Here is a 12280-nt window from a genome sequence, read left to right on the forward strand (position 1 = left end):
AACTATTTTGTGTTTCAATTTTACATTGTATTTTCATTTAATTTAATAATTTCCTTTTCTTGTACTTTTTTGGTCTGTTGTCTGTTTTGTCTAATGCATGTCCAGGGTTCTAAGGTTAGTATTACTTTTGTAGTAATTTTCAGCTTTTCAGTTTCAAGTTTTATTTTTACTTACTTATGAAATTTTTGACTTGGTTATATTTTGAGTTTTCATATCATCTTTAACATGAGATGTATCTTTTGTATATTTAAAAGAGTCATTGAAAGGATTATCTTCCCAATGCATTGTTGTATTACTATTTTATTATGCACAATAATCTCTAGATTAAACTATCATAATGAACACAATGGTGTTACAGTCATATGTACAATCAGATTTTAATTGGTTCTAAGGAAAGTAAATTGGATGAAATATATTATTTTAAGATTTAATAATTGTATGAGAGTGATCTTTATTTTTAGCCCTATCTTTTGATGCTTACATACTTCATTTTTTAAATTACTTTTATATAAAATGGAATACAAATTCTCTTTTAGACTATTGTTTCAAAAGTGCCTTCTACTTTAAAATTTAATTTTTTCAGTCAAAAAAACACTTCGGTGGATTATATAGACACCTTAATAATTCTATTTATAATTCACTCATTTTAAAATGAAAGCATAGTTTGACAGGTCAAAACACTCAAAACCATTAAATAATGAATATAGAGAGATAGCTATCTGCAATTTCAGTGATTCAAAATGATGAAGAATTTCCTTGTGAACACAGATCTAGATATTCTAAATTCTAACATTTGAAAAATTATTTATAGTATTTGATAGACCTAAGAAATGGCCAAGTTCTTCATTCCTTTATAGAACATTTTAAATTGAAAACAGATTTAAAATGAATTTTTTGCTTTTTCTTATGAGCTATGATGTCATGGTCATAGATTTTTAATTGATATTATGAAGTGATGCTGTATATTCATGAAGTGCTAAGAAGTAAAGAATCTGCATTTTAAAATCCAAGTAATGAATTAATCATTTCTTTATGCCATGTGTACTGAATTGGCATAATGTTATAACAACTGAAAACACATTTCTGTCTCTTTCCAGGCTCATTTTAGAGAGAATGGTTTTAACCCTATTTTGTTGTTAAATGGAAGGAGGAATGGTTGTTACATTTTATACATCATTTAAAACTGAGCTTAGTTATATAATGCTTGCAGTAGTCACCTATCATTTTTATTACCCATTTTGTGCACAAGAAATGTTTTGAGTATTTTGAGTTCTTTTTTCAGTGTTTTCTGCTCACATTTCCATGTTAATGCTCCTGCTTCTTCCAAGCAGGGAGAAGTTTAGGTATAATGATGGCTATAAACAATGTCAAAATGGAACATTAAATAGGAGTAGATACCTATTACATATGCTAACCTTGTAGTTGAATTTATCATTTGGTTAAGAGGTAATGTTGATTGGAATGGCTAGTGTGTCCATTTTCAGAAAATTTAAATAATATTTTTTTTACTTATGAAGTATTCCCTTCCTTGGTTCCTTGAGGCACTGATGAAATGAGGCCTAGTCCTAAGGAACAAAAATAATTAAAATGCTGTATAGTCCATGGTGCAAAACAAAATAAGAAATGTTGACATTGTTTAAAAAACCATAAAGTTGTGCATTTTAAGAAACACAGTACTTTGTAATATTCCCTCTGAAATCAGAAATGTAGTGAAAGTACAGTTTTTCAATCTAGAATGCTATGATTCTTTTTATTACTAGTGTTTTATAAGTCACGAATTAAATATCTGTAGACGAATTAGCGATCTTGATTATTTTTACCCTAGAGTTTTATCGTACATGTAAAGTACCTAGTAGTTTCAGTTTATTCTAAAATGGATAAGAAATTGTTATGCATTCTAATTTGACAGCCATCTCATTTTGATACTAAGTTAAATTGCCATGTATTTTCCCTATTATTCATCATACATCTATAGGAAAGAAAAATCAAAGCATGTATTTTTGTTAATGGGAATGAAGATTTTAGAAAAGAAATATCAATTTAAAATCTTTACAAATTACAAAACAAAACTAGTATAAGTACATATATGTGGTTCTCTCTAAATATCTTTGTGAAATGATCTTAAGTTTAGGATGTCATTTTTATAACTAAAGACATTTAAAGCTGATGTTGATTTTAAAATGGGCTTTTCCTTTATTCAAGGATAATTGGTAGGTAAAATAACTGAATTTGGTAACCAGCTCTGGTGATATATGGAATTAGTTGAACATTTATTTTATTTATAAAATATGGTAAATATATTAAATTTATGTTCACTTGTAGTATGTATGTATATGTATTATATTTCCAAATTTCCAAATTTTAAACAAGACTTAAATCTTCTACTTTTTTAAAGACGGAATTGGAAAATATTGAAGTGACACAAGGCATGTCAGCTGAGACAGCAGTAACTTTCCTCAGCCGGCTGATGGCTATGGTTGATGTACTTGTGTTTGCAAGCTCTCTAAATTTTAGTGAGATTGAAGCTGAGAAAAACATGTCTTCTGGAGGTTTAATGCGACAGTGCCTAAGATTAGGTAAGTCTATTAAAACAATAGTGCATGTCAAATAATTACCTACAGAGCAGCTTTATAAAGCACTATGGTACATAAAATATTGATGATAGAAGTTGATGATTATATGATATAGAGGTTATCTTGAGATAGAGATTATTTTTATAATTAATCAGAATTATTAAATTTTAAAAAATTATGCCTTCACATTGGAGAGTTCACAGAACTGATCATCTTTAATGGTTCATAGTTTGAAATCAAGAGTGAAATATACTTGGAATTCCTTCAAAATCAATAAGACTAACATTTGTCATTGAAGTGATTTTTAATGCAAATCCATTTATGAATCCAATTTTGGTAAACTAATACTGAGTGTAGTGTCCTGGCCCCACAAATATGTCGGATACACATAATGCTAGAAGGTTAAAATAAACTATCCTTATCTTACTGTTTCTTGGGGTGAACAAATGTCCCTAATAAACATTGTTATACCTATGCGTTCACCTTTTATCTGTGTGGCAGTGAAACTTTAGCGCTGAAACCTCTTAGTAAATCTGAATGAATTCTTTAGATAAGAACCATTTCTACCTCTCTTAAAAGGAACATTTATTTACACTATCTAGACTTTCAAAACAACCAGAAAACTGCTCTTTTTGTGCTTGCCTTAGATCATGAGCAGGACATAAGAACTGCAAGGCATGAAATAGGAAGGACGTTCCTGATATGTACTGTTTTCACCCATAACTTTTAAAGATTATGTCAAAAATTCATTTCTGATTCAAGAAAGGAACAAAGACTTGATTTAAGAATGGTGGGATGAAACCTATTTTTTTGTTTGTTTGTTTCATATTATTTATTTAAAGACAGGCAAGCTGAGAGGAATCCTTTTGTATTCATTATAAGAGAAAGATTGACCACATTAAGATCTTTCTGGCAACCAAGAGGTGTGGGTTAACTGACTGTGGGCCGTTAAAGACATTTCCATTGACATATAACAAGAGCTGCCAAATGAACTGTGTGAGAAAGAGATGTATATATTTTTAAAATGGCTCAATATCTCGAAACCTGCATTTATTTGGTTATTCTGTACTTTTATTTTTAAATATGGTCCAAGACTTTACTCCCTATTTCATTTTTATCCTAATACTACTGGCACATTTAGTTGTTTAATCAACCACAGGAAACTTTTATAAGTTAATAATAATAAAACACTTTTATATTACCCCCTGTGCTATTTACTGTTCTAAGCACTTTCTATATATTAATTCAGTTAATCCTCACAACAGCCCTCTAAGGCAGTTACTTTGTTCATCCTCATTTTACATATACAAAAACTGAGGCACAGATAGTTTAAGCACACAGCTCCAAACTGGAAAATATAGGACTCAAACTCAGGTGACGGTCTGATTTCAAACTCTGTACTATTTGTTACTGTACTCTACTGCTTCTTAAAATAAATGAATAAATAAAAACATGTACGTATTGAATGCTTATTGACAAAGCCCAGAGACTTTCCCACCATGAAAGAAGGTGGATCTGGGGACCTGTGAGACTTGAGTATACTGATATACTCTATTATTGCCCGAAATGGGAAGTTGTGCTCAGTAGAGTCGACAAGATAGTCAAATTAAGGGCAGAAGCTTTATTAAACTTTTAAATCAAATATGAATTTTATGTTTAAAAATATTTTATTGATCCATAAATTCAGAACTGTGAAACTCAGAGGGTAACAGAATAAGGAAGGATACATTGGGGGTTTCAGAGCCTCTGGTAATGTTTTATTTCTTCAGCTAGCTGGTGGTATATGGGTATTTTGTTTTATTTTTAACCATATGTATATTTTTTAGGTACTTTCACTACTGTATTTCATAGTTTTAAAAATTATTGGTCTAGTTGATTTTAAGATTAATAATTTATGAAGCAAGGGGAAAGAAAGAGAAGAAGAAATAAACTTGCAACTTTTTCCAGGGTATCAAAGTCAACAGTTTATATTAACAATATGTTTTTGAATTTTTAAATAGTTTGTTGTGTTGCTGTGAGAAACTGTTTAGAATGTCGGCAAAGACAGAGAGACAGGGGAAATAAATCTTCCCATGGAAGCAGTAAACCTCAGGAAGTTCCTCAAAGTGTGACTGCTACAGCAGCTTCGAAGGTAAGTAAACATTTTTTTTTGGTCAAATATAATTGACCTGAAAAAAATCTTTTTTAAGTTGATGAGAACAAAGTGCCATGGTATTGCTCAGTGATAGAGAGCAAGGGCATTGTCCTCAGGCAGCTCTAGGCTGCTTCACAATTTTGTTACCAAGATTACTTAACTTCCCTGAGATTTGTGTGTTTTGGTTATTAAATGAAGTTACTAACAATTTCTACTTGATAAAGTTCTTACAAATATTATAATTAGCACTAAAAACTGTTACTTCTATTTTTAATAGTCATATATTTTCACAGAGTTTAATGTATGAGTAATTCTCCTCTTAAATGGGTAGGCATAATAATCAACAAAAACTCATTGAATGCCCATTCAGTGAATGGAGTATTTTGAAATATACTATTAATTTTGTTTCTAAATTAGCTCTCTTTATCATATGCTTAACTGGCCCTTGGCGTCACATCCAGTTTCATTAACATGCTTTTCGAGGTTCTGTGCCTGGTCCTTGCTTACTTCTCCAGCAGCAGCTCTGAGCCCTTTACCCTTGCTTGTGCTGTTTTAGTCATACCATAGAACCTCATTCAGTTCATCAAAAGAAGCTATTCCCCCTAACTTCTCAGACTTTTATATGATTTCCTTTCCATAAAGTATTCATCCTTATTTTTTATCCAGCTAAAATCTGTGCAACTACTGGGTTACCTTAAGTGCTACATTTTCTCAGGAAAATGTTTTTTGACACCCTCACTACCACCCCAGTCAGTCTAGGGTTGTTTCTTCTGTTTGTTGTTTTCATAAAATTACATAGGTCTGTTATCACTCATTACGCTTGTAATTATATGTTTAATATTGATACAGTAACTTTTTGCTCAATAAGTCAAGGTATGAAATAGAAGTTCAGTTCATCTTAAAAGTTCTATTGCTTTAAACTTCTGCAGATGGCAAGCAGACTAACCACATATTTATCCTATTCGTTGGTTATTTGCAGTGTTGTAACTTTTTTCTTTTTCACTACTGTCAGAACATTTGTAATTTGACTATATATTATTTACTGCTCACAGGACTCCATAGTGCTCTTATTTGCTTGGGAAATTAAATACAAATGGATCATCAGTAATGCCTGATATCATTTGTGTAGGCACAGATAGGTACTTGATAGGTAATGGATTAAATTAGATAGCATGTATAAAGCAAAATACAATTCCAGCCCATAATAGGTATGCACTTGAGGTACTTGAGGGCAGTGTCTATGTGTTACAGATCCTTGTAACTTCAGAGTAATTTTTTTTTTTTTTTTTTTTGAGATGGAGTCTCGCTCTGTTGCCAGGGTGGAGTGGAGTGGCACGATCTCGGCTCACTGCAACCTCCACCTCCCGGATTCAAGCGATTCTCCTGCCTCAGCCTCCCAAGTAGCTGGGACTACAGATGTGTGCCACCACGCCCAGCTAATTTTTCTATTTTTAGTGGAGACGGGGTTTCACCACATTGGCCAGGATGGTCTAGATCTCTTGACTTCATGATCACTCACCTCGGCCTCCCAAAGTGCTGGGATTACAGGCATGAGCCACCATGCCCGGCCACGTCAGAGTATTATAGCACTATGAGTACTTTGTAAAAAGAGGACAACTCTAGAATCAGACAGTTCTGAGTTTGTATTCTGGCTTTACCACTTAACTGGTTTTGCGACCTGAGAGAAATCTCTTAAATTTCTGTGCCTCCATTTTTTAATCTTTAAAATGGACACAAATCTTAATTTACAGATGTTTGCATTAATTAGACAAAAAGCGATGATAGACTGACATGCTTAGATTTCTGGCATGCAGTGAACATTCAGTTATTACTGATTTGTTCCCGTCTAGCAGTTTGCCACTTAATATATTGTCGTGAAATGAATAAATAGTATTTTGAAGGTGACACCTTTGAGATGTAAGCACTTCAAAATAGTAATGTATTTAGTATTTTGTAGATATACTAAATAAAGTAGATAATAGAAAGTCCTTAAAGATTTTTATAACTAGTATTTCACTGATTGTAGAATATGGACAGAGAAAGCCCAGTGGGAAGGAAATTGGTAGTAACTTATTTGAGCTGATCAGTATTTATCTGGCAAGAACTTTGGCAGTGAAAAATGGGTAAGTAGTGATGAATGTAAAAATACTAGGGGAAGATTTGACATTTCACAACAATGAATGGACCTGAGTGGTGTTTTTTTTTTCCTTCCTGTGTTTATGCGTTTCTTATGTGACATTTTAGGAAGTAAATCGGGTAATTTTTGAATGCAGTGGGAAAGTTTCTTGCAAGTTTCTTGCATGAATCCCATACCTTCATGCGACCTCATTTTTATACTGTATGAAAAGGAACAATTACACAACCTTTTCCTATCATGTTGTCTTTATAAGGATCAAATTAGATTGGGGTAGAGAAATACATTATATAGAAAAGAAAATATTTCTAATCTTAAAATCTGTGTTATAAATTCATTTATGCTGTAAATTATGTATTATTTACTTTAACCATCCTGTAGTAAATATTATTAGTCGGTTATTCAAATGATGTAGCTGAAGTTCAGAGAGGTTAACTTCTCACCAATGGTCATATAGCCAGAAGTTTTGGAATTGTAATGGAAACCAAATACTATCAACCTTTAAATACCATGCTCTTTTTACTATTGTGTGCTGCCAAGGAATCAAAACATTTTAGTTTTGGGCTAGAATATCATGATTGACATTCATTGAGAAATAGAAGGTACCCTGTTTATTTTTCATTGTTAGAGTAAGAAGTGCATACCTATTATGGGCTGGAATTGTATTTTGCTTTATACATACTGTCTAATTTAATCCATACAATTTTTAACACACTGTATAAGTGAGAAAGTACTTGATTGAGTTTCAGGGAACCTAGTTCACTTAGTAGTCTTCTATGTGACTACATTACCTGAAATTTGTAGATGTTTTTCCTTCAACTATAAAATGTTTTGTTGGTAACAATCTTTAATGTCTTTCAGCTTTAATGGGCTGTGACTAATTCTTTTTAATCTTAACGTTTCTAACCTTGGATAGACCATGAAATGGTTACACATATAAAATCTCATATAGTAATGTAGTATAATAATCTCATATATTATAAAAGCATGATGGATAAATGAGCCCAGAGACTCAAAGAGATTTGTTAACTAGAGGTAGAAAAAGTGAGGCTCAGGAAATCTTCTGAAGTCCAAGATGAATCTTTATTCTACTATAACCTTACCTGCCTTTATGAGTCTATAGTGGTAGCTGTGCCAATAAAGAACAAGAATGCTAGTATGGAAACCATGACATGAGTAGAGAACAGAAAATATGCATTGTAATAGAGGATTATGATCAATAAATGTTAACTCAGAGAGGAGGAGATACATGATGTGACCAGTTTAGCCTGAATTAAGAAGTGATACTTCTATATATTATCTGTAATATATTATCTATTCACAATTCTTTTTATTTTCAAAGACTCCATTGGAAAATGTTCCAGGTAACCTTTCTCCTATTAAGGATCCAGATAGACTTCTTCAGGATGTTGATATCAATCGCCTTCGTGCTGTTGTCTTTCGGGATGTGGTAAGTTATACCTGATTGGTTTCCCTGAAATAAACCTCCTACTGTCATTCATATGAAATACATTTTATAAGAAAGCTGCTTATGAAAACGACATTCTCTAGTATCTGGGATTGTTGGTTTATTGCATACTTCTCATTATAAAATGGCTGAACCTTAGCTTTCTCTGAAAGTTTATTGATAATGTTACTTTTAAAAAATGGTCTGAAATTTTGATGTAAGTTGCTTGCATACTAAGAATAGGACTAGCTCTGAAAAATTATAATTAACTTTATCTTGTATCAACTACTCCTCTCTTAGTATTCCTTGCTCCATTTCCAGGTACTAAAAATTTGTTATTATTAATGTTCCTTATATTATGGATGAAAGAGATTAGTTTGTTAGGTGTTACTGACAATTACTTTTGGAGGAGGGGCAATTAAAGAATAATCTTCATTTTAAAAAGTACAGGTATCTATGGGAATTTGAGTTAGAAAGATAGCTTAATAAAGCTAAAGGGAAAAGATAAGTTAAAGAGGTTTCATGGAACCCTCCAATCTTATGATCAATTACTCCAGGCAAATAAAAATAAGATTGGCCTTTTCAGAAATTGCATAGAAACATATATGGTGTTTCACATCAGATTCAATGCTGACAGCATCTCTTAACGTAGTTATTATAAACCAGCCACTTTGAATTCTGTTTTCCTTGTTTTAGTTGATGATTCTTATTTAGTTGTTGATTCTATATGAAATGTAGAAGAAAGTTTATATTTTAAATTTATATTTAACAGTAAATTGAATGGCATGCTTTGTACTTTAGAAAATGATTAAAATATATTTAGGTTATGTAAAATAATGCTATATGTTAGGAATGTACAATAGAAAACTCGTCACTCTGTTCAATATATATTAGTTATAAAATGCTAGGAAAATTCCAAACATACCAACAGAAAAATAGACAATGGACACAAGGCAACAAACATGATAAAAATTCAGTATCCCTAGTAGTCAACAGAATGCAGATTAACACAAGAGTGAGAGATTTTTCAATATTAAATAAACTAAAAATTTTAAAATGATAATACCTAGCATTGTCTGGGTGCAGTGAAACTTGCTCTGTCAAATATCACTGGTGTTTGAGCTTTCAAATAGCTCTTTGCCAATATGGTTAAAACTCTTAGAAGTCTTGATGTCCCAATGAACCACAAGAACCCAGTGGTTCTATAACTTAATGTTTTCATCAGAGATATCTACAGGAAATTTGGCAACATTATAAATATCCAGTAATAGAATTTTGGCCTAAAAAATCTTGGCCTAGTCATTCAGCAGTGACCTATTCAGCCTTTAAGCACATATTTTTGAAGGAAATTTAATGACAAGGGAAAATGATGATGATATATTTTAAGAGAAAGCAACAGCATGTAGAAGTACTTATATTACACAAGTATTACATATGTATACTGATTGTATGTACATACATATGTGCATCTTTATTTTTAAAACAAGACTGAAAAAATATACCAGTATTCCACCAGTGATTATCTCTAGGTAAACAGATTTTATTTTTTTCTTTATCTTTTTATGCTTTTTTGTAGTTTTAAATTTTTTATAATAAACCTATATTGTTTTTATAATTAATAAATAATGAAGGTATTTTTTTAGAAGGGAGACTACGTTAAAGTATAAAAACCTCAATGTAAGAACTCACTGTAATCTAAACTCTAACCTAGACTTGGAAAGAAGATAACATTCTTACTGACAGTTTAACCATTTAGAAATGCGAATAGTCATCATGAAAAAATGTGTTGTGAAAAGGATTTTTTTAATGGATGAATGATTAAAAACATGGAGCACATCTTCATCTCCAAAGGCACAGTCAGACGTAACATATAACATACCGAAGGAGTTTCTATTAAGGGTGACATTGTGTTTAAATTGTTAGTAAATTTTGAATTAGGTTATATGGTAGATGATGATCATTTCCCTTAAATTCATGGATATTTTATAAATATGTTGCATAACCCAGCAGTGGTTGTAGCTGTGAAATATGGTGATGAAAAGAGAATGCTTTGGAAAGATCTGGGTTTGAATTCTGACTCTACCTTATACCAGTTGTGTGGTCTCAGTCTTAACTTTTTCTTAACCCTTAACTGGAAGCTTAGGATAATATGTATTTAGTGCTTGATACATAATATAAACCCAATTAACACAAGTTATATTACCTTGATGTTGTTTGGAAGGTACACCATGGCAACACTTAAAGCAGACCAGAGAAACATTATACAGCTCATGTCTTCTCAGTAATAAAATACCTGAGCAAGTCAATTAATTTGTATAAAAATTTAGTCATTCCCCAGATGTTTAGCCTCTATGTATACTGAGCTTCATTTCCAAAGACAGAACTGGGAATGAGAAGCACAATTGACTAGGAGATCTGGGTTTAAAAAAAAAAAAAAAGCCAACTCTTTTCATGCCATATATAAAGGAGGTTTTCATGTAGCTATGACAGCAGTTTAGTGTCTGTTATTTACAGCTCTGCCACTGTGTAGTTGGCATTCATTCATTCATTCCACACATATTTGTTGAATGCCTTCTGATTGCCTGGTACTGAGTTTCTAGTGTTAGAAATAGAAGTATTATGGGATATTATGGTCTGTCACAGCTTAAGCAATGTGTGAATCCGTTCTTGGTTGGTATCTTTTCTTAATCTGATTGTGCTTCATTTTCCTTTGTAATAACTGCTTAGGCATTTGATTTCTTCACTTCTCTCTGTGTTTATCGTATCATCATTGTAATGCAAGGAATATGCATTTTAAACAGTTTGTAAGACACAGTATCTCTAGAAAAGCTATAACCCACAATGTATGAAATAGTAAATTAAGAATAATTCGGAACAGATTTTATGTATTTTGGTCATTTTCCCCATTAGCCAGACTGTTTCACAATATTAAATCATCAGTAAATATGTCTTACTTGCTTTTTGCCTGCAAATGCACATAAATTATGAATCTTGTTTGCATTGTGCTTAGATGAAGTAAAGTGCCCGTTAATCGAGTTACTAGAATTTATTGCTTGTTTGTTTTCCTTATTTCTTATTCTGCCTATTATCTGTGGGCCACAGTAACTGCTTTCAGTTTTGGTTTGAAAGTATCAGTTTTACCTAGCTTATAAAAGAAGCTTAATAAAGATTTACATTTTATTCCTTAGATATACTCTAGTATATTAGAGGTCATATAATTTAGACTTGATACTTATTATTTCCCTGAAAGAAGTTTATCTAGGCTTTTTGAATAGAGCTCTCAAGGTTACATGCAACTTGTTATATTTTTGGAAAGCATACTTATTTTAAAGTTATCTCTCTACCGTACCACAACCATTGTTTTAACTTCATCGCTTTCTGACTTGGCCAGTTTGTTTCAGACCTTTTACCATTTGCTGTTCTCCTCTGGAAAAACTCCATTTTATCTTTGAGTTTGGAAATGAGGAGCCTGAAATATTGACAGTGTTTTAGAGGTCATTTTTCCTGTGCAGAATAATGGACTATTATTTATTTTAAAAAATGTTTTATTTCCATAGGTTTTTAGGAAACAGTAGTATTTGAATACATGAGTAAGTTCTTTAGTGGCAATTTGTGAGACTTTGATGCACCCATCTGCTGATCAATATACACTGACACCAATTTGTAGTCTTTTATCCCTCACCCACTTCCCACACTTTTCCCTCCTAGTCCCCAAAGTCCATTGTATCATTCTTATGCCTTTACATCATAGCTTAGCTTCCACTTATGAGTGAGAATGGTGCTTCATTTTCCTTTGTAATAACTGCTTAGGCATTTGATTTCTTCACTTCTCTCTGTGTTTATCGTATCATCATCGTAATGCAAGGAATATGCATTTTAAACAGTTTGTAAGACAAAGTATCTCTAGAAAAGCTATAACCCACAATGTATGAAATAGTAGATTAAGAATAATTCAGAACAGATTTTATGTATTTTGGTCATTTTCCCCATTA

The 12280-nt window shown here is 31.9% G+C and overlaps 1 protein-coding gene across 7 annotated transcripts in view; it reads left to right on the forward strand.

Moving 5' to 3' along the window:
* Positions 1-12280, forward strand: part of NBEA (neurobeachin) — a 731576-nt gene that overhangs the window by 234212 nt on the left and 485084 nt on the right. For 4 of the 7 annotated variants that reach the window (XM_055244143.2, XM_055244145.2, XM_063619313.1 and 1 more), the window contains exons 25-28: positions 106-114; positions 2396-2576; positions 4574-4704; positions 8184-8291. In XM_055244143.2, coding sequence (XP_055100118.2) covers positions 106-114; positions 2396-2576; positions 4574-4704; positions 8184-8291 — 429 coding nt within the window. Of the gene's footprint in view, positions 1-105; positions 115-2372; positions 2577-4573; positions 4705-8183; positions 8292-12280 lie in introns of all 7 variants that reach the window. The other 3 variants (XM_055244148.2, XM_063619314.1, XM_055244144.2) reach the window with 2 other exon arrangements.

The sequence above is a fragment of the Symphalangus syndactylus genome, chromosome 15 (genome assembly GCF_028878055.3).
Source record: "Symphalangus syndactylus isolate Jambi chromosome 15, NHGRI_mSymSyn1-v2.1_pri, whole genome shotgun sequence".
In the NCBI taxonomy this organism is placed as follows: domain Eukaryota; kingdom Metazoa; phylum Chordata; class Mammalia; order Primates; family Hylobatidae; genus Symphalangus; species Symphalangus syndactylus.